The sequence below is a fragment of the Prionailurus bengalensis genome, chromosome X, assembly GCF_016509475.1.
Source record: "Prionailurus bengalensis isolate Pbe53 chromosome X, Fcat_Pben_1.1_paternal_pri, whole genome shotgun sequence".
Lineage (NCBI taxonomy): Eukaryota > Metazoa > Chordata > Mammalia > Carnivora > Felidae > Prionailurus > Prionailurus bengalensis.
In genome coordinates this window covers 1,626,726-1,649,009 of record NC_057361.1, presented here as the reverse complement: position 1 = coordinate 1,649,009, position 22,284 = coordinate 1,626,726, and the positions used below count along the sequence as shown (strand labels likewise).

General features: G+C 46.2%; 1 protein-coding gene across 3 annotated transcripts in view; it reads right to left on the bottom strand.

The window, feature by feature from the left end:
- Positions 1-1,228: 1,228 nt before the first annotated feature.
- GYG2 (glycogenin 2) overlaps positions 1,229-22,284 on the bottom strand; it is a 30,445-nt gene continuing 9,389 nt past the window's right edge. For 2 of the 3 annotated variants that reach the window (XM_043571452.1, XM_043571453.1), the window contains exons 4-11: positions 18,632-18,806; positions 17,478-17,640; positions 16,626-16,752; positions 14,572-14,794; positions 13,198-13,326; positions 7,240-7,344; positions 5,752-5,859; positions 1,229-3,044 (exon numbers count right to left, since the gene is read on the bottom strand). In XM_043571452.1, coding sequence (XP_043427387.1) covers positions 2,883-3,044; positions 5,752-5,859; positions 7,240-7,344; positions 13,198-13,326; positions 14,572-14,794; positions 16,626-16,752; positions 17,478-17,640; positions 18,632-18,806 — 1,192 coding nt within the window. In that variant the 3' untranslated portion in view covers positions 1,229-2,882. The remainder of the gene's footprint in view (positions 3,045-5,751; positions 5,860-7,239; positions 7,345-13,197; positions 13,327-14,571; positions 14,795-16,625; positions 16,753-17,477; positions 17,641-18,631; positions 18,807-22,284) is intronic. The other variant, XM_043571454.1, reaches the window with a different exon arrangement.

Sequence of the window (22,284 nt, the reverse complement as noted above, 5' to 3'; positions counted from 1 at the left end):
TGGCCTAACCGGTTAGACCGGCTGTGGATTAAGTCAGTGCCCTGGAGGCCAGACACACCTCTCCCTCGAATGTTTGCTCCCACACGCCCAGCTGCTCAGTCTGCAGACACAGCAAATGAGGCTCTTTGCACAGGCTGTTGCTGATCCCCCAGGGCTGGCCGTCCCTCCCCCTCACCTTTATGGAAGCTCTGCCAGTAAACAGCCAATGGGGCGTCCACACATTTAGACATTTAGACACTTCATCTCTCAACAGAAGAATGGACTCACAAATCCACCAGAGACCCACATGTGAAAGAGAAATCTGCCAAACCTTCAGGAAAAAAAAACAAAAAACAAAAAACTCAAGGGAAGATCTTTATCATCTTCCCTTAGAAGAGACGTTTTAGATAAGACACCTAAAGCCTGAGCGTTTAGCAAAATTCAAAGCCCGCGTGCTTCAAAGAGATGAACAAAAGAACAGATAAGCCACTGGTGGGAGGGAAGCATTTCCAAATGAATACAACTCCGTAATAATAGAACCATAAAATGTAAACACACACACACACACACACACACAGCCAACCCTCCTTCTAAGTACCAAAATACTTGTGATGGTATAGGTCACATCACATCTCTTGGGGTCTCAGCGTATACAATTGTGTAGTCCCGACATTACATAGCACAGATTCGGGCACTGGCTTTATTCAGGTATACGTTGTATTATACCTCTTACGTGGATGTTTTGTAGAAGTCTCCGAATGTTTTTGAACTTAAGCACGTGTCACAGTGCCTGCCATACAGAGAACTTAATAACTAGGAAGGAAGGAAGGGGGGGAGGGAGGGAGGGAGGGAGGGAGGAAGGAAGGAAGAATGAATGGGTAGGTGGGTGGGTGGATGGGTGGATGGATGGATGGATGGATGGATTGGTAGGTGAATGGGTGGGTGGATGCACGGGTCCGTGGCTGGACGGATGGATAAACTGAATAAATTAATGAATATGTGACATTGAGAAGCAATGCTAGGAAAATGGGCAGCTTCCATAGAGAGACCTTAGGGAATTTCACACACTGAGAAGTAAATAGTTATATGCATTTTACTGCTACTAGCAATTCTGAAAAAAAAACAAACCAAAATTGGTGATTTAAATTGGTACAACACAAAGGCAACCACATCCCTTCCCGCTGTTACATATAAAATATTATTCTGCTGCTCACAACATGCGCACACACACACCAGAAGGGACACCATATTGCTGTTTTAAATTTTTAATTGAAATGCGTGAGCAGACCAGAATGCGTAACAGAAGTCTTCGTCGAGCGTGTATCTTAAGCCAATGAACCACTGTCCAGAAACAGGAGTTCTCTTCCCCACAGAAGCTACGCCAGACTCAAATATTCATCATCTGGGCTCCTCCTGAAGTATGTCAGACTTGGGCTCCTGTTCTTTGTAACCCAACACCACAGCACAGAGCACCAGTCTTTCCCCAGAATAACTGTACCGTGTTACTCGGATGGCTGAGTACCGTCCCAACCCAGTCCCTCTAAGGCTATATCCCAATGGCTATCTTCAATTAGCCCCGGGAGCATCCTGTGTGTGATGTCAGCCAAGACTGCCTCCCAGAGCTGAAGGAAGCAAACCCTCCATCACTCACATCGTGCAAAAGCTGTCACCACAACTGATGTCACCGACGCGCCCAGATTCCCCTAGCCAAGGGCTCACCTGCTTGACAGGATGGAAACTCTGGCCAGACACACCCACCGGGTTATGAGATAACCATCACCACGTGGTCCAAACCGGTCTACCAGACCCTTCGATGCTCCACAGTACGTGCAAGACAAACCATTCTAACTTTTAAAACGTCACATTTACCTCTCTTTAGCTCAGCGATGCCCGTCATTAATTATGATCGTGGTGGCCACAAGCAGCGACCCTGTGAGCTGTACCAACACGCGGCATGAATTCACAAAATTAGGACACTTCTGAAGATGAGGATTTCTCCTGGAAGAAAGCTTCCAGTCTCAAACAACTGAGAACTGTCCCCAAAACAGCGGTGTCAAAATGGTTTGGGAACGTGCTGACTTGACCCGTTATTCAGGCTGAGGTAGTGATATCCGGCAACGAGCAGTCACGTGGGACACACCACAAATGGATCTGCCTCTAAACAAGGAGAAGAACCTCTGGAGATTCTCTTAGCGTGAGCAAGGTGTCGCCAGAACCACCTGAACTAAACCCTTGGTTCTTCCAAACTGAGATGACGCTCCCTGCTGCAAGCCGACTAGAATCTTCCTTCCACATCATCTCCAGCGTCTCCCAAATTGGGCGTCAGTCAATGGCACGTGGCGGTCCAGTTGGGTTTTCCAGAAGAGAAACAGCTGCGGTGTTTCTCAGACGCGCTCTGCAAAGTCTACGTGAGACTCACCCTCAAGATGTCTGAACATCTACCTAATCCTCAAAGAAAGGACTTTCCATCCTCGAGGGTTCCTGAACGGGTATACTGGTGTCATTAGCTTCGGGGCAGAAGACAACGCGCAGTGACGTCTAACGCTACGTAGGACAGATACGGTAGCACCTGCCCAAGGCAGCATCTCGGAGCTCCTTGGGGCAAGACCAGGGAGCACGAATAAGGGTCTACCAGAAGTTTATTGCCGCTCCCATCTGTTGAAAGTGGGGGGCAGCCAAGAAGGCATGGAGAGCTTGGATCGGCAGGGGCGGCGGGGAGGGCTTCAAGCTGGGTTTTGGATGGTCTACGTTATTTTTTTGAGGCACTCAGGCTGGTCAGCCCTAAATAGAGGCACATAGTTGAACACCTGTTCCCTCTGAAGGGCCGGAAGGAGATGTCCAGGCAACGGGACCATGCAACAGCACCGTCTATAACCACACACGGAACAACACAACCGGTCAGGTTACTGCAGAAACCGGTCCAGCTTCTCCTGGATGCGGGCGAACGCGTCCTTCCCCATGTAATCGATGCGTCCCTCCTCCCAGTGTCTCCTTTCCTCCTCAGGACTCAGGGCCTTGACCTTCTCTTCGATGGAAATCTCGAAAACGGAGACGGCCAGGTCAACCTGGGGAAGACAAAGAGACAGGAGGCGGTCTTTGGAGCCATCAGCGGCACAACATGCCGTCCGCTTCAGCGACTGGTTCTACGAATGACTCTCCACTCTTTGGAACCAAATACGTGCTGCGTTTCACACCATACTCTTAGAAGAAGATGGTTTTGCTGGCCACGTTTTGTGAAGTCTTATAAAGTATCATTGTACTTGGGTTCACTTTTTCGTAAGAGGTGTTTCAATTTCTAGCCACTGAACCTTTTGAGACACACACCTGTCCTGATTTAAGGCTTCTACCCGCCCCAAACCTCAATGTTTTGAATCACTTGTATATAATCAAACTACGTGAAATCAAGAGGATGTTCACCATATGTGAATAAAGCCTATAGTAGTTTGGACGGCCTGGCAAAGCCATCGAAATAATAATCCCAGTGGTTTTCTGCTCACAAACGGTAGGGTTTCTACCTTCTTAAAGCAAAAAACTGAGACAACATATAGATACACACGTGTGCAAACACATACACACACACCCCTTTTGTGTGGCACTCAAATGGGTCAACAAAACTAGCAAATATGTTTGCTTTGAGAATTTCTTACCAAGAATTAGAAAAGATGTCTACAAATTTGCATGTGGTAATAATACACACACACACACACACACACACACACACAGACGCTAAAGGTGACTCGGGTATTTCCCAGACACTATGTGTCAACGGGATGATATTAGATGCCAAGTGGCTAAATTCGAATTTAGATGCCGCTGGGGGTGCCTGGGTGGTTCGGTCTGTTAAGTGTCCAACTGTTGATCTCAGCTCAGGTCATGATCTCACCGGTAGTGAGTTTGAGCTCCCAAGTCGGGCTCTGGGCTGACAGCGAAGAGGCTGCTTGGGATTCTCTCCCCGCCCCTCTCCTGCTTGCACTGTCTCTGTCTCTCTCAAAATAAATAAGTATTTTATAAAAAAAGAAGATTTCGATGTCAGTGGGCTATGGTACTCTGTACTCCGTTTGCAACCGGGTTTTTAAAGAGTTTGTACGGAAAACGTTCTGCTTTCTGCCCTTGTCCCCATGTGTCGTGTTCAGGCCATCCTACTGGTCAAGGAAACAGCAAGAGTGGGAAAGAAAAAAAAAAAGTCTTTTCCAGAATACCTTCTTTTCTCTGTGAGCCCTTGGATTTGGTCCCGGCGCATCTCTGGGAACTAAAGCTTTCTGGAAATAACAGGACCCATAGCACACATGTCACACTACGCCAGCACAAAACGGTGTGCTGACTGCATCACCCGTGATAACCAGAGAAGGTGCGTATCTGAGAAAACCAGAAAGCCCCCTGATTCTGTGACACACGGAATGATACAAGATACTGAGCATCGTCCCAGAAAGTGAATGCGCCCCAGTGAAGCCAGGCACTAATCACGGACTCTTGCAGACCACTCCTAGGTCTAATTTCCACCCCCATTCCCTGCTCAGAGAAGGCAGTGAACTCACCTACGGTCCCAAACCCACCACCCGGCTGAGCTGTTACATAAGGTCCTCCGAGCAGCACTCCCAAACCACGTTACCCTCTAAACACTATTCGTCTGAATCACAGAGCTTCAAAGCCGTACTCCCGGAGCTGAATAGGCTCACATTCCACATCCTGCCCAGCAGAACTGAAGAGACGCCATCACCAACCGCTCTAGAATGAAGTTGAAAGTCGCGTATTTGGCATTTACTACCTTCACATAGAGGGAGACAGGGCGTTCACGTTTTCTCCAGCGCTAACGGCTAGTAAAGGCTTTGTGCCGACTGTCCTCCGTATTGTATGGTCAGCCAGATTCCAAATATTGCTATGAACTCGATATCTTTGTTCCCCCAAATTTCTATCAACCCCCAATAGGAGGGTATGAAGACATGGGGCCTTTGGGAGGTGGTCAGGTCATAAGGGTGGAGTCCCCATGAATGCGATGAGCATCCTTATAAAAGGGACCCCAGAGGGCTCCCTCGTCCCTTCCGCTGTGTGAGAGCACGGTAAGAAGACAGACGTCCATGAACCAGGAAGCACTTCCATCCTGGACTTCCGCCATGCACAACTTTGAGAAAGAAGTGTACCCTGTGCGTCAGCCCCACGGCGTATCGTATTCGGCTATGGCTGCTCAAACGTACTCAGGAACACGTTCAATATAATCATTAGAGGCTCAACGCCCAGCTCTAGAGCTGTCTTAACTACTCCTTAAAGACCAACAGGTGTCATTCAATGGCTGTTAGAAAAAAAAAAAATTAGCAATTGCTTTCACTAAATATACGCACAGAAAGAAGAAAATTTAAGAACAGAACGTTCTGGAAGAGGAAGGAAAGCAGTACATGGGCCATTTGGATCAGAGGGCTCACCCCCAGACTTTTCTGCTTTTATCCGCTTCCTTTGAGGCAATGGCTCCCTCAGCATTTGTTCCCACGCTCGCCATACAGAAAAGCCCCCGATGGTCAATGAACTTTTGCAGAACGGCGTTTAAAAGAGAGAAAGGCCATCGTGGTTAAGGATGGAAAAGAAAGTGACCACAAGCAACCCAGGCAAGTGCTGCAAAGGACAAGGACGCGGATCAAAAGCACCAAAGAGGCTGGTGGAGTCTTATTGCCAGAAAGTCAGGATGGAAATTGATATAGCGGTTGGTGCGTGAATATGGCTGGCCTCAACACGGCGGACGGCATCCACCAGGAGTGCCGGACAAGACAATTAGGGTACCACCTCCAGAGCATCCTGAGGACTGGGGTCCCCGGTGACATCCACAGGGGGCTCCTGGCTCGGTTCCACGGCTTCCACAGACGGGCCACTTTCTGCTTTATCCGCAGGCCGCTAGAAACACAACCAGGCCATCGTTAGTCTGTGGACGGCTTCAGGACAACTACAGCCTTAACCACGAGGACAGAGAATCTTTGCCAGGGGAAAATAAAATCAAAGGCACACATTGTGCTAAATGGCCTCTTCTGCAAAGTCTAGAAATGTGGGCTCCACCACTCCTCACCTTCTCCCCTGACACCCACCGTTTCTCGCACAACACAAGATGCCGCAAGTTCTTACGGGATGTGCCAAAGCTAATTTTTCAGACAGGGATTCAATTATAGTTCACCCCCGAGCAACACGGGGCTAGGGGCATTGACCTGCACACAGTCAAAAATCCACGTATAACCGTGGACTCCCCCAAAAGGTAACTGCTACTAGTCAATCAGTGACCGAAAACCTTACCAATAATATAAAAAATTAGTAACACGTTTTTCTTTTGCATGTTCTATGTATTATATACTGTATTCTTACAAAATGTAAGCTGGAGAAAAGCAAATGTGATTAAGACAATCGTTAAGGAAGAGAAAATACATTTATGGTACCGTACTGCATTTACTGAAAAAATCCGTGTACAAGTGGACCCACGCGGTTCAACCCCGTGCCATCCAAGGGTTGCCTACAGGTTATACCAAATACCCACAGAAGCATTTTACTAAGCTCGCCTCTCGGGCAGCATAGCAGCCTCTGGGTTCAATCCTCTGATGATGCAAGCAAATGACAGCCCAGATTCACGAGGGCAAATTTAGAAAAAAAACGGGTAGGACTCCTCATCCTTCAATACTGATATTAAACATGGGTCCAAAATCGTACCAAATTTTTTTATTTAAAAAAATATATAGGGGCGCCTGGGTGGCTCAGTCAGTTAAGCGTCCAACTTCGGCTCAGGTCATGATCTCGTGGTTTACGGGTTCGAGCCCCGCGTCGGGCTCTGTGCAGACAGCTTGGAGCCTGGAGCCTGCTTCCGATTCTGTCTCCCTCTCTCTCTGACCCTCCCCCCATTCATGCTCTGTCTCTCTCTGTCTCAAAATAAATAAACGTTAAAAAAATTTAAAAAAATAAAAATAAAAATAAAAAATATATACATATGGGAGAATACATGTCATGGTGATGTTACACCTTTGTCGTTTCTAATGCTTCCTAAAGGAAAATGGAGTGACCAAATGGCCGACAGGAAACAGAAAGATGGAGGAGAAAAAAAAAATCTGAACAGATGACCAGGTCCTTTATAGACTAGTCACCACACAACGTATTTGAGGTGAGGTAAACCATTCAGAAAGGTCATGGGATGAAGAAGAAAAGCATGGGGAATCTTTGGTATTGACAGACACAGACACGTTGAGAAAACAACACTAGGAGACACAGATGTGCGTAAGGAGTATAAATGAGGTGTACCGAGGTGGTCTGGGTCTCTGTGGAGTCTGCACATTGAGGGGAGGGTGGTGATAATGGGTCAGACCTCACTCCAGCGGAAGTCTCAAGTTCAGGCCACCCTATCGTCTGTTATAAAGAAAGAAAGAAAAGAAAATTAGGTCAGCCCTCCTGCAGGTATCTGAAAACACCCAATCTCTTTTTTTCTGCATCCATGATACAAGGGCAGCCCGTTAAGGAAGACGTGTGGGACAGACGCTGCTGGGTTCAACGATGCCTGTGTCTACTCCTCAGTCTCGGGCTCACGCGTCCCAGCCTCCTTGCCCCTAGGTGGAGCCACACAAGGACTTCTCACCCACACGCATGAGATCTAATGTGACTCACCTAGAGCAAGGCGGAATACACATTCCTTAACCTCTCCACTCCCAGGTCAGGTGAAGGCTATTTCAACTGGGGTTCCACCAGAAAACAAACCCCGACCGAAAGTGATTTGAGTGACTATTTTCTCACTTCTTCCAAGGATGGTATGCAGCCAAGATCATTCCAGGTGTACGAGAGACAGCATAACGCATTGTGTTCAATGGCTGGCTACGACAGAAGATCCTAATTGTCCCTCAGGGAGTCACGGCAGAGAAGGGATGTCCTAGAAGACGCTGGACCAGAATAAGAGGAGGATCCTGGACCCCTGGATGACTGCATGGAGCCACACATATCTTTGTCACCACAGTTGACTAGGACATGGGCACAGAGTTTTCCTCATTTGGGGATGTTTGTTACACGGCAAGCCTGACCAATTCACAATCGGGAAGCAAGCTTGCACCCACAGGCTGGGGGCCATAAATGCTCTGAAGGCTTCTGCAAGACTAAGCTAATCAGTCAGCCACAGAGACTAGAGAACGCCGAGTATGTGCCCAATTCTCTGTGCAAAAACACTGCGAAAATCACGCAGGTGGACTGGGCTGAGCTTGTAAGATGAATATTATAAATACACCTGGCATTTTATTTCCCCTTGAGGCAACCAAGAGGCTGTCGAGAAGAATCTGGGCAGACATTTTAGCAGTGTCATGAGGCTGAGGACCCCATAAATGATGAGGCATCCAAGAGGGACCCTCAGAACGCCACAGACTTTCACATGGGACCACACTAAAAGGAGGGCCAGAAACAGCGACTCTTACAAACACAGAAGCCCGATTTCACACCAGCTCAACCCCTCATAGGGTGTGGGCACACCACCTGTATGAAGACTTCCCGCCAGGAAAGATGAAACAAAACAAAACACAATGCTCTCTGGATGAGGATAATATGATTCAGAGCTTCCAATGACCCCAGCAATTTTTCCATGTACAATGAATGTCTTAAAGGCTATTCAAAATCAACTAGCATCGAGCAAAACAAGATCAAATGAATGAAAAGCAAGAGGGGAAAAAATCAAACCACAAGAACATGGGGCGCCTGGGTGGCTCAGTCGGTTGAGTGTCCGACTTCAGCTCAGGTCACGATCTCGCGGTCTGTGAGTTCAAGCCCTGTGTCGGGCTCTGGGCTGATGGCTCAGAGCCTGGAGCCTGCTTCTGATTCTCTGTCTCCCTCTCTCTCTGCCCCTCCCCCGTTCATGCTCTGTCTCTCTTTGTCTCAAAAATAAATAAACGTTAAAAAAATGTTTAAAAAACCACAAGAACATGAAATCCACACATATGACTTATCAGACACGCACTATAATCAATAATCAAGTCTAAAAAATACTTTAAATGAAATAAAGGGGGAAATTAGAGAATTTCAAAGGAGTCCAGAACTGTCCTATTAAATATTTTCTGTTTATTGGAATTAAAAACACAGTAACCGGGGCGCTTGGGTGGCTCGGTCTGTTAAGTATGCAGCTTCAGCTCAGGTCATGATCTCATGGTTCGTGGTTCGAGCCCCGCGTCAGTCTGTGCACTGACCGCGTGGAGTCTGCTTGGGATTCTCTTTCTCCCCCTCTCTTTCTGCAGCCCCCCCTCACTCTCTCTCTCTCTCTCTCTCAAAATAAGTAAACTTAAAAAAAGCTCACAGTAACTGCAGTTAAGTGTCCAGGATATGGGTTTAACAACTGATTAAACACAGCTAAAGAAAAGATCGGTTAACTGGAGAACAGGCCAGTAGAGTGAAGCATGGAAAGCCAGATGGGAGGGAAATGTAGAGAAGTGAGTCACAGATACAAGGAACATCATAAAAAGGCATACTAAAGATCTAATTACAATAACAAGAGAGTAGGTGAGTGGGGAGAAGGAAGGAGAGAAAGAGGGAGAACAGAGAAAGACAGAATGCTCAGAAGGAACACAGGGTCAAGGACTGCTACAAACTCCAAGGAGGACAAACACAAAGAATAAACAACCCAGAGCCATCGTGAGGAAACAGATAACCAAAGCTCAAGAGACAAATCTTACAAGCAGCCAGAGCAAAGAGACAAATTGCCCTCAAGTGCAGAAACAGGATGCTGGAAGACGGACTTGTTAAGAGATCATGGAGGTCAGAAGACTAAGAAACAACATTTGTAGGGTGCCCTTGTGAAACTACCTGCCAGGGGAGAATTCCACATCCAGTAAAATAGGGCCTAAAATGAAGGTACATAGTACATGTATGAATGACATTTTAAGAAATTACTATACAATTTTTCACTTGCAGATGATGTGATTTTGCATGTCGACTGACCCAAAGAATTGAGGCAGAATCTGTTCGTGTGTAAAAATTTAGCAAGGTAGCTGGATTTCAAAACTCAAACGTATTTCTATACACCCACATCAAGTAGTAAGAAAATTAGTTTTTACAATGATACCATTTATAGTAGCCTCAAAACACACCAAAAATGAGGAATAAGTCTAGTAAAATGTATCCAAGATCCCTACCAAACAATTTAACATATTGACATAAAATAAAGAAGATCTACCTAGAAATATACGATGTCCACAGAATGGAGGGCTCAACACTTTGGAGATATCAGTCCTTCTAAAACTGATCTGTAGGTTCAGTGCAATCACAGCTGAAATTCCAGAAGACTTTTTTGTGTGTTTGTTTTACAAGACACTGTAAAGCTGATCCTAATATTCACAGGGAGATTTAGAAGAGGCAGGGAAAGAAGAAAAAAGTTGAGGTACTTGTATGACCAGTAATAAGACTTATTTTAAAGCCATGGTCATCACGGCAGTATGTTACTGGTGCAAGGAAGGGAAAGATAACACAAAAGAATATAGAATCGGAAAACAGATCCATCCACAAATGGGCACAGGAATGATGGCAAAGGCAGCATGACAAAGCAGCAGGAAATAACAGCTTTGTTGTTAACCTGTGCTGAGTTCATTCTAGATCCACGTGTGAGAGTAATGAATGTTGACCCCAAGCCCATTCCTTACCCAACATCCACTGCAGGTGGATTATATACTTACATACAAAAAGAAGACACAATACAAATTCTGTAAGACATGCAACGTCTTCATCACCTTAGTTTTGGGACAGGTTTTCCTGAACGGTGAATAAAACAGACTCTACATAAAGGAAATACTAAAACCTGGCTAAACTAGGAATTTCTGGGCATCAAAGGATGCCATTTGGGGACTGAAAAGGTAACAGAGTAGGAGAAAGTATTTACCGTACTACTGGAAAAGAGCTTGTATCTGGAATATATACACATTGTTAAAACTAACTTTAAAACAGGAGACCCTGGAGGAACAAAAAAAAATGTTCAAGATATTTGAACGAGCATTGCCAAAAGCGTCACAGCTTGATAAGCACCCAAAAACTGGCTCATGTTAATTCAGCTTCATCTGATACATGCACACTAAAACCACAAGGAGACGCCCCACGTGCTCACTGGCACGCTGGAAGGTTGCTGACGAGGTGAAGCCACCAGGACTCCCACTAGGGGTGCCGCCACTTGCCAAATCCTTGGCAGAATCTACTAACGCAAAAGGGTACATAAAAGCCTACCCTTTGATCTAACGACCCTGCCCCTAAGTATCACCTCACCAAAAACGCACGTGTGAGGGCAACGCCAGGCACGCACAACGTTGTTCCCAGCAGCGTTATCTGTATCGCCCCAAAGGGTAGTATCCATCAACGCTAGAATCAATATATCATGTCCTCCCACAATTTGACACCATGCAACCCACAGAATAAACGAACTACTGACTCACTCTGCAAGACGGAAGGATCTCATAAATATGTCGCGTGAAGGAGACCAGACTAGAAAGAACATACTGTAGGATGCCATTTATAAGGAGCTCAAGAGCACTCACAAGTAAGTGGTAATGGTGGGCCAAGGTCAGGGTAGCATTTTCTAGTGACCGGGAGGGTGAAAGGGGTCTTTCGGGGTGAATTTTCAGGTCCGGATTGTGGCTATTTAGAATTTTTTTCACTCTGAAAATGCATCAAGGTATATACTTATCACGTGTGTCATTTTTTACACATATGTTATCCCTCAGCTTGAAGGGAGGGAGGGAGGGAGGGTGGGAGGGAGGAGGATGTTCTACAAACAATAAAAACAACCAATAACTTCAAAAAAATAAACGGCATTCCTTGTCTTTTCATTCACTACATTTCCCCACCCAAGATACTGGAGGACAAAACATATGACTGAGAAAATAATAAAAGGCAAATATATTTGCCTAATACATCAATGAATGTACATGGGAAGAAAATTAGACCTCTGGCTGTAACTTTTGAAAACGGATACCTAGTTGTCAGTACTGGTTGCCATATTTACAAAGGCTCCTATCTTCCATCGGGATCCCAAGGTCAGGACCCAGCTCTTGTACATTTATAGGAATTTATGAAAATAGTTTTTTGTTTTTCGACTGGGTTCCAGCTCCCCAGATCAAAGACCCAGAGTCAATAATTCAATACATGGCCGGTAGGTGGCAGTGATGCTGTGTAATGAATTCCAAAATAAAGCACTTCGGATACAGCAAAGGCACGCGTTCCTTTGGCGTTTTTTCTTTCAAGTTCTTCTTTAAGTTCTAGTTGGTTAACACAGAGCATAATACTGGTTTCAGGGCTGGAATTTACCGATGCGTCCCATCCTTTTAAAAGTGTGAGGACTTCACCGCTTGTAGAGACACAAGGTCATCATCAGAGAATCGAGCCACTGGGATCCTCAGAGGTGACCCCTCCCTGGCCTCACGACACATTTCAACAGACACACGCAGGCATGGAGGTGCAACAAACTGTAGAGTGCCTTCCACAAAAATGTCCGCTAAACTTTAAACATTGCTCTGTCTCTCTGTCAAAAATAAATACACATTAAAAACAATTAAACATTGCTTCTTCACACTGAGAAACAGCTTCCCCAAAGCCGTGTGCAGCACAGAGAACTTAAGGGGAATAAAAGTGCCTTCCAACGTGAAGACTGAAATCCAGAAATCTTTCAACACCGGGTATTATCGCAATGTATTCACTTGGAGATATGGGGTCTAGGAACACCGGTGTCCTTTGGGATTACCCATAATCCTTTGGGATTATGTCCCCCACGAGTATCTCCGGGCTGATCGAGGTGTGGGCAGCCTGGAGCTCCTTCCAGTGGCTCCCACACAGGGTCTGTTTCCTGGCTTTCTCCCGCTTCTGGAGACACCGGAGGCCCTGGCTTGTGGCCACGTTCCTCCAAAGCCAGCGGAGCTCACGTCTTCTGTCTCTGCCTTGCTCAGAATCATCTGATCACGAGGTCCTCATCCGGACAAGGTAGCATTTTCAGGTTCCCAGAGTCAGGACGTGCCCGTGTTGGTCGGGGAGAATCATTTGATGTACCCACGGGTGCAATGATGCACGTGAACGCAGGAATCCCCCCCCCACAAAACTGTGCAATGATCCACATATAATTGTGCAATGATCTACATGAACGCAGGAGCCCCCGCCCCCCACGCCAAAGCCAGAGCCTTGGAAGCAGGCTCTCAGCTCTGTGCCCTTGGGGAGCCAGCGTCTGACTCTCCCATCACAGCCGTGTGGACGTCGAGTACTCACGTCCTCCGAATGGCATCCCTTGGGGGAAGGCGGGATGTCCTCTGTGACCACTGTCTCCTCCGAAGGGCCCTCAGCTGGCCAAGGCTGGCTGGACCCTGCTGATTCTGCACACGGCTCCCCGACGCCAATCTGCAGAAAGATGAACACACTAGCTAAGTCCTCCTCCTATGTTTCCAACTCTACAGCTGCCCTGGGGACCCCAAGACTCATACCATGCCCTGCGAGGCCAGTGCTCCCCAACTTGGTAAACATAGCCTTGCCCAGGGAATGCACACAGACCTGGAAAACCAGGACCCCAATGTTCTGAGTCAGCTGTGCAGACAGCCAACTGCTCTGGAAACAAACCCCAGCACCCCCACACACCCTGGCCGACAGAGAGCCCCTCGGGCCATAGGGGCTGCTGGCCATGAGACACCTGCAAAGGTCAGCTCTGATCAAACAGGTGACAGGTGGTTCTCAAGCAAGCTGCCCTGTTCTTGTGAAAACGACCTGTGTCCTCACGGCTCTGGATTCCGTATTTCTCACAAGCACCTGACTTCACGTCTTATTTTCCTTCCCCCAAAACCTGACGCCTGGCTCACCGCCCGGCGGGAGCACAGTGGCAACCTGAACGCAGATAAACTTGTATGCACTCATGTGACACGACCCGAGACCCCGAGTCCTCACAAAGAGAAGAACCACTTGGTTCCACCAGACAGAACCCGCAGCAAAAACTGAACGACGGATTCTTTGCGATTTCCCATCAACACCATGCCTGTGGATGGACCGACCTTCCCATACTAATAAACGAGCCGCTAAGCAACGATCAGGTAAGAAAGTTCCCTGGGACCGAATTCCAAAAACTCTTTTGCGAGGCACCTGCTGTACCCCTAGTCGGCGGACTGCACACACATCGTTACGTAGTGCGTTAAGAGTCACCGGGACATTAGAAAAAAAAAGATAGCGCCAATCTACAGTTTCAGAAATACTCTTCACCCACGCGTCGCAACACGTGCTTCAACTGATGACGTAAATTGGAAAGTGTGTCCTTGCAAGACATGGCAATCAATCCCCTGCGGCCACTCATCCCCCAGCGGCTCTTTCCCTGACGCAGGCAGCTAATTGGAATGATTTATGCACGAATCCTGTAAATCTCAGCAACACTCTGGCTCATTAAACATTCACGATTCTGAGCCAAAGGCGGGGGGGGGGGGGGGGGGGGGGGGGGGGGGACACACAATAACCACACAGGGTGTCTGTCTGTTCAGCATCCTTTATGAAATACAGCATGTGGGAACAGAAGCGTGAGCTTCTAGAAAGTACACCGGGCATTTGGATCACGCACAGCATCTACCCGTGCCCAACGCCTCTTTCCAGAGGGCGTCACCCGCTTACGGCGTGTCCCGGAGCCACGTGCTCTCCCGCATCCCGGAAGCTCTCGTAAAGAGGCAGGACGCTGTGCTGGTAGACTGTCCACCACAGGTTGAGGAAGGACGTCTGGTGATGGGTCCCCAACCCGGAGCCGTCCTCCAACACCGAGCCCGTCTGCGGATTGTACTTATAGTTCCACGGCTTTGTGGGTCCCAGAAAGTGCACGACCTTTGCACTCGAGCCGAATCTGAGGAGGAAATGCACAGCATTCCACTTTCCACTTGGCAGTGACCACACACACACACACACACACACACACACACGGAAAGCATCACGCGGCCATGAGACACCTCAAAGACAGCAGCACGTAAACAGCTGTCTCAACCCTACTAATTGGACCCACACTTAGGTTTCCTTAAAGATAACGGTTTAAACACTCAGCATTTGCAGTATTTGGTTTTCTACATACCAAGGAGCATAATCATAACCCACTGGGGTATTCCCCCAAAGCAGAAGAATCAGTCGAGAACCTTATAAAGATGAATACCGTGGGATGTAGCCCAAAGCATCAGCTCCTCAAACCAGTAGGGATCAAAACCAAAATCACTTTTATAGAAGATGGGAAAATTGACTTCTCTCCTCTCAAGATTGTGGATTTTCTCCTTTCAACCTATTTTTTTATTTAAAAAAAAATTTTTTTGATGTCTATTTATTTTTGAGACAGAGAGACACAGAGCACGAGTGGAAGAGGGGCAGAGAGAGAGGGAGACACAGAATCCGAAGCAGGCTCCAGGCTCTGAGCCATCAGTACAGAGCCTGATGCAGGGCTCAAACTCACAAACCGTGACATCATGACCTGAGCTGAAGTTGGATGCTTAACTGACTGAGCCACCCAGGCGCCCCATCTCAACATTTTAAAACATTTTTTCCATATCCGTCTTCCCATGAAATTTTAATACTATATTTGCACTGTAATGCGTGTTCCGTATGCACATCTCTGGTTTATACATTAAAAAGAATAGGATGTTTGCACTCCCCAAGGACCAATTTCTGCCCCTTGGAGGCAGTCTGGCCCCTGTTAAAAATGCACACTCTAGAATTATTCTGTCCCTACATTCTGCTCAGACTTTCCACTTTTCTTTATAACAGCATCACCCACAGCAGCAAATCTCAAACATTTTTGTCCCAGGACTTTTTGAAATTCTTAAAATGCACTGAGGACCACAAGCTTAGATTTTTTCACGTGGATTCTATCTGTACATATTTATCGCAATGGAAATTAAAACTGAGGAATCTGAAAACAGATTTAATCAATTCATTAGAAATCAATCACCCCCTGAGATGTTGATGTTCATTTCATACTTTTTTCATGAAAAATAACTGTATTTTCATGGACCATCCCAAGAGGAAACAGCCAGCTTCTTATATCTGTGTGCATTCAGGACTCTGTTTTTGGTTTTTTGTTTTTCAGTGCATTTTTTATTACATCATAGAGTGTCTGTAAAACTCCTATATGCTCATGAAAAAGTGAGAAGAAAAAAATAACATCTTAGAATTATTTTTATTTTTATTTTTTTATATCTTAGAATTATTTTTCGAGTCATTTTGACTTTGCAGACATTAAAAAGAACTGTGGGGAACCCCTTGGGGGTTCCTCGGACCACACTTTGAGAACCACTACCATTAAAACTCCCTGCCTTGACTTCCTATAATTTATAATTACAAAAGGCAAATGGAGGGAGGATCTAATATTTTTTAATTTTTTTAAATGTTTATTCATTTTTGACAGAGAGAGAGAGGCAAAGCATGAATTGGGGAGGGGCAGAGAGAGAGGGAGACACAGAATCCGAAGGAGGATCCAGGCTCCCAGCTGTCAGCACAGAGCCCGATGCGGGGCTCAAACTCACGGACCGCGAGATCATGACCTGAGCCGAAGTCAGACACTCAACTGACTGAGCCACCCAGGCACCCCAGGATCTGATTTTTTTAACCCAAATGCCAAAAGCTGATAAAGATTCTAGAGACAGGGCTGCCGGAAAGCAGCTGCTCTAGAAGGATCTAGAACACAGAGAACTTACCGTTTGAAGGCGGGGCTGTAGGTGTATGCCGTGTTACTGCTCAAGTTGTAGATGAACGGTAAGTGCTTGTGGATGTCTGCCGTGGACCAGCTACTGAAGAAACTGTTCAGTAAGCCTTGATCTGCCCCTAGATGACAGAACAGCGCTCGGAGAGAATTCAAGATGTGCTTGAAGGGCTTAATATACACACCCACCCGCGAGGTCCCATTACGTGTCTCCTCTCTGCCCACTACAACACGACCGTTCGTCTCAAAAGGGAGTGGTCGCCCACACCGTTAATCTTAACACCGCATATTGTCTCCAAAATTCTCCACCCATAACCTAGACCATTGATCATAAACTCACACGTTGTCTCCAGAATTCTCCATTTTGCCCACAATGAACCCCATCTGGTAGCAACACTTCTTTCTCTAACATGTTTGCCTGGTGGGCAACTCCTGGCCTGTACCCAGACAGGATTCTCGATCAGTCTCGTGTTTTCTTTTACGTGACAACAGTCGTAACACGCTCCCCCTCTATTAAAGCCTGTTCCAGCCAAATATCGGCTTCTCGCTGGGTCACTTCATTCTACTCCAGGGGCTGGCCAACCAAGGCTTACCTCCTGTATGATCAGGATTGGGGACCCATCCTTCCTACTCACTGCGGATGTTTTCAATGCTTTTTTACGTTGCGTATTTACTGACCGACTTCACTAATTCCTAACACCCTGCCTGGCCCTATTCTTCCACACCCGTCTTTAACTCACTTCGATTTGCCATTCACATATCTGGGGGAAGGTGAGCATGAGGCAGGGATACGGCTCCTGGGAAGAGCCCCGTTCTCTTCCACCCACGTCCGGCTTCCCTCGCTTACCGTCAAAGCTGCCGTGGTCCACGGCATGTCGCAGCAGGAGGCCGTGCGTCTCAAGAGACGGTTGGAAGACGAAGACGCCGCTGTTGAAGCAGTCTGGCCACCCGGGATCCGGGGCTGCGGAAAACTCCGCCCTGTCAAACAGCTCATCGATATTGGACAGCACCTGGCAAAGCACAGCATGGGAGACCGTGTGGCCACACGTCTCTTACGTCTGGGATGCGGGTGAAAACGCCACAGACACTTAAGGATGGGCAGACTATGTCCAGCGACTGGAAACCCGTGCATGTTTTTTGACCGACTCTTCTGTTAGGCTTACAACAGACACAGGAGAGCGTTATGAGTAAGACTGCTCTCCGGCTCATTTCAGGCGCCTGAAGTAACACCATCTCTGAGACGACATTATTTTCTCAAGGTTATTAAAATCCTATGTAGAGCTTGCCCACCTGAATATCCTCTTTAATCCAGCAAAGGTGGCCAACAAGACTCTGCAAACCCGTGAACGGAGAGGTTTCCAAGTCAACGTGACGTTGCCTTCCAGAGCTTAACTATTAATTCCAGATTAATCCCTCCAACACCCATTGCCTTTCTAAATTGTGCTCTGCTTGGAAAAAGAAGACGTTACTCCCGTGCTGCTACGGGTCTTATTTTCCTTGGCACCTCCCCGTCTTCCCATAGAGATGCTTTTGCCCCAGCAAGACGACCTACAATGGACTGGCGACATCCCAACTCCCTGTCACGCTTTAGCTTTCCAATGGCTGGTTTTGAAGGCAGCCAACATAGGCTCCCACCCTTCGGGTCACTACCCTAAATGACAAAGGGAGGGAGCCACAGCCTCAGAAGCCAGCTGGTCCAGTCCCATTGGGACTATGCATTTCAATATACAATCAAGGCAAAATACTTTTTTCTAATTATTCGATTTCGTGTAGATGAAACGATGTGATTAGAAATCCCTCCTAGGGAAGGAGTGTGGCTTCAAGTCCCTTAGTGTCCCGAACGGGGACTATGGCCGTGCAAGTGCTGTGTTATACCTGGTTCCGATGCGCTGAATGTCAATGCTGGTGACAAGAGATGGAGGTGGGGACCCAGCAGTAAGAACCAGCAGGCTACTTAAAAGGGGTCTTTGAGGGGTTCCTCGCTGTCCCCCCCGTACTCACCAGAGTATCTGCATCCAGGAAGACGCACTTGCTGTAACGGGTGAGGGTCCAACAGTGAAGCTTGGTGAGGGTGACCCCAAGCTCAGGCCTCTTCAGAAAGGCCAGGTGGATGTAGTCTGCACTGTCCATCAGGTTCACCTCGATCACCTCATCAAACACCTTCGACAGGATAACCCTGGAAAAGAGCCACACCAAATACTAGGAGAGCAAGGGACTATTCAACACAGGACATGCTATCCCTTCAAGATGACACACCCCTTTGCTACTCACAAAATGGAGCACGGATCCAAAACCCCAAGCAATCTTTGTGTTCAGGCTTTATTTTTGCCATGGATTTTTGTATACTTCCCACTCATGCCTAAGCCTTACGCAAACGTAAAAAGCTTGACAACTATACAAAATTGTCTTAGACTGATTCTGGTCATCCCTGAAGAAGGCAATTCTCTTAGAAAAATGTGGGTGCTGTGGGAATGAATGCTGAGCACATACAGACAATCTCTATCCGTTTTTGTTTTATGATCATTTTTTATTTTTTTAATTTTTTTTTTTAAATTTTTTTTTCAACGTTTATTTATTTTTGGGACAGAGAGAGACAGAGCATGAACGGGGGAGGGGCAGAGAGAGAGGGAGACACAGAATCGGAAACAGGCTCCAGGCTCTGAGCCATCAGCCCAGAGCCCGACGCGGGGCTCGAACTCACGGACCTTGAGATCGTGACCTGGCTGAAGTCGGACGCTTAACCGACTGTGCCACCCAGGCGCCCCTTATTTTTTTCATTTTATGCATTTACTTTTTGCTTGTATTTTATGTATTCAAAACCTACATTGTTAGTTGCATACAAGTTCAACACTCAAATGTCGAAAGACATTTTGTCAAAATGAAATTTCCCTCTATTCCATTAACTTATTTTTTTGCTCACGTTCTACTTCATCATAGACCAGGATGTTTGGGGATGCAAAGAATTAAGGAAGAGCTAGAAAAAGGATGGTGGAAGGTCAAAAGGATACAGGGAGCCAATCAGGAGAGTTACCCATGCCCAAGCTGGAAGCACTTTGAACAGGAAAACAAATAAGAAACCCAAAGTATAAAATGAATCTTCATGGGTCAATATTAGCATTAATATTAGTATCAAAAATATATTAATATCATCATATTAGTATTAATATGCTAATTAATAGATAAGTAAATGGGAAAGAAGGACTAGCAGAAGAATGCCAAATAATAAATGTATTAGGAATGAGGGAAATAGAAAATCACCATTGGGGGTGGCTGGGTGGTTCAGGTAAGCATCCTACTGTTGACGTTGGCTCACAGATGGTGAGGTCGAGCCCCGCATCAAGCTCTGTGCTGACAGCGTGGAACCTGCTTCAGCCTCTCTCTCTCTCTCTCTCTCTCTCTCTCTCTCCCCCTCTCTTTCTGGCCTCTCCCTTACTTGTATGCATACCCTCTCTCCCTCTCTCTCACAATAAATAAAATAACATTTGTAAACAAGAAAAGAAAAGAAAATCACCATTAGGCTAACACTGCAGTAATAATTGCTGTTTACAAGGTTCGCCGATGGACGCTAAAATCAATGGGTGAAGGTTTTGAGAAGCAGCAGCATGTTTTCATGGTCTGAATGTATCTCCCCAAGATATTTATCAATTACAAAGACAAAAATCATAACCCCACAGATAGAACCTTATCCATGTGACCAAGGTTAACATCACCCTAACAGGACACAGCCACATCACATACTCCTTGATAGGATGCCCTAAAAGAGGTACATCACTCCTGCAGACTTTTTTTTTTTTTTGCCAAAAATGCATAACCTCTACTAACGAGAAAATACTGGACAAACCCAAGCTGAAAGGAATTCTATAATATAACTGACCAGTACTATTTGAAAATGTCAAGATCATGACATGTAAGGAAAGAAAAAGAAAATGTGATAGATGGAAAGTCACAAGGGCAGACGTGATAATTAATGCAGGGTCCTGGAGAACAGAATCATCTAATATCAAGCACATCCTTTCTTTTCCACATTTTGTGTTGCTATTGAAGGTGTACACATCCTGTACACATCCAGGATATGGCTGGATTTTATGTTTATTTTCCCCTGGCGGTAGTCTCTCTCCCTTAAAAGGGGTTTTTAACCCATTCACCTTTAGTATCATCATTGACATATTCTTACTGAGTCCTGCACTTTTATTCTTTCCCTTTTTTTTTTTTTACATTGATCATACTTTCTTCTTCTTTGTAATCCTTTCCCGCCTTCCACTGCATGGATTAGATTTTTTTTTTCCATTCCATGCATTTTTCCATTAATGCTTGGGAACCTGTACATACCCTTTATAGTCTTCTGGTGGTTACCATCCTCAGAATGTCAACACACATATTTGAACTTATATTTTCTGGGGCACCTTGGTGGCTCAGTTGGCTGAGCATCCAACTTCAGCTCAGGTCATGATCTCATGGTTCATGAGTTTGAGCCCCACATTGGACTCTATGCTGACAGCTCGGAGCCTGGAGCCTGCTTCAGATTCTGTGTCTCCCCCTTTCTGCCCCTCCTCAGCTCATGCACGGTCTCTCTCTCTCTCAAAAATAAAACATTTAAAATTCTTTTAAAAATATATTTTCTACCAAACGTAAAGAGAGTCGGCATCTGTATGTTCACCCCAGAAGAGGCAAGAACATCACCTGATGTTCACTTCTGTCCCTCCCCACTGCACTCCACAATCACCTTGTTGTGGAGTGTAAATCCCAGACTATCTTCAAAATTATGCACAATGCATTTACAATTTAATCCGAGTTCTACTTCGTTATTTGTTTAGCAATCCTTCTTACATTACAAGTTCCTGCCTGGATTCATAGTCCACTCTGGTTGAGTACATCCTGAAGTAATTATGTTCCCAAAAGGTCTTTGAGGGGTAGAATTATTAAGCTTTTACGTATTTGGAACATCTTTATTTTGCTTTCGAACGGCATTGATGTGGCCGAATTGAGAAATCCCATTCCACAAGTACTTTGTGCTCCAGAGAATGTGAGACATCCACTGTCTCAACCTGACGGATGCTCAAGTGCACTTAGCGCCTTTCTCCGCTCTTTGTTGGGTTCATTCATGTGCTCAACACTCACGGGGCATTCGCAACCTAAATCCTTTCTCAAAGGGAAATAGGAGAGGAGTTCTTCCCTACAATCCGTTCTTTTTCTCTTTTCGAAATTTCCATTATTAGGCAGGTGTTGGCATTTCCCAGGCGAGCCGTTGTGTCCCGTAGCAGCTTTTATGCTCGCGCCTTATGTTTTTTTGTGTGCTTCACTCAACAGTATTGAAAGTACCTACGTGTCTGAAAGAGTGCTATTTCAACGCCAAGTTCCCCTTGCTTTTAACCCAGTTATTTATGGAATTTATGGCATCCTCAGGGTTGTGTAAAGATCCGGGAGCCAGGAGGGTGGAGGGCAAAAAAAGCATCACTCAGTGTTGCTACAAATAGATGGTGGTGTCACGTCCTTGAATTCTTTTGTTCAGTTCTGCTTGCTTTCTCAAAATAAATCCCTGGTCTTGGAGTTGAGTGTCACGAATACAATTTGTTTGAAGCTCCGAGCACGTGCTCCTGGGTTTGTTTCTGTGCAGAAAGATGACTCCACTCTGCACTTGGACCCTACAGCGGACA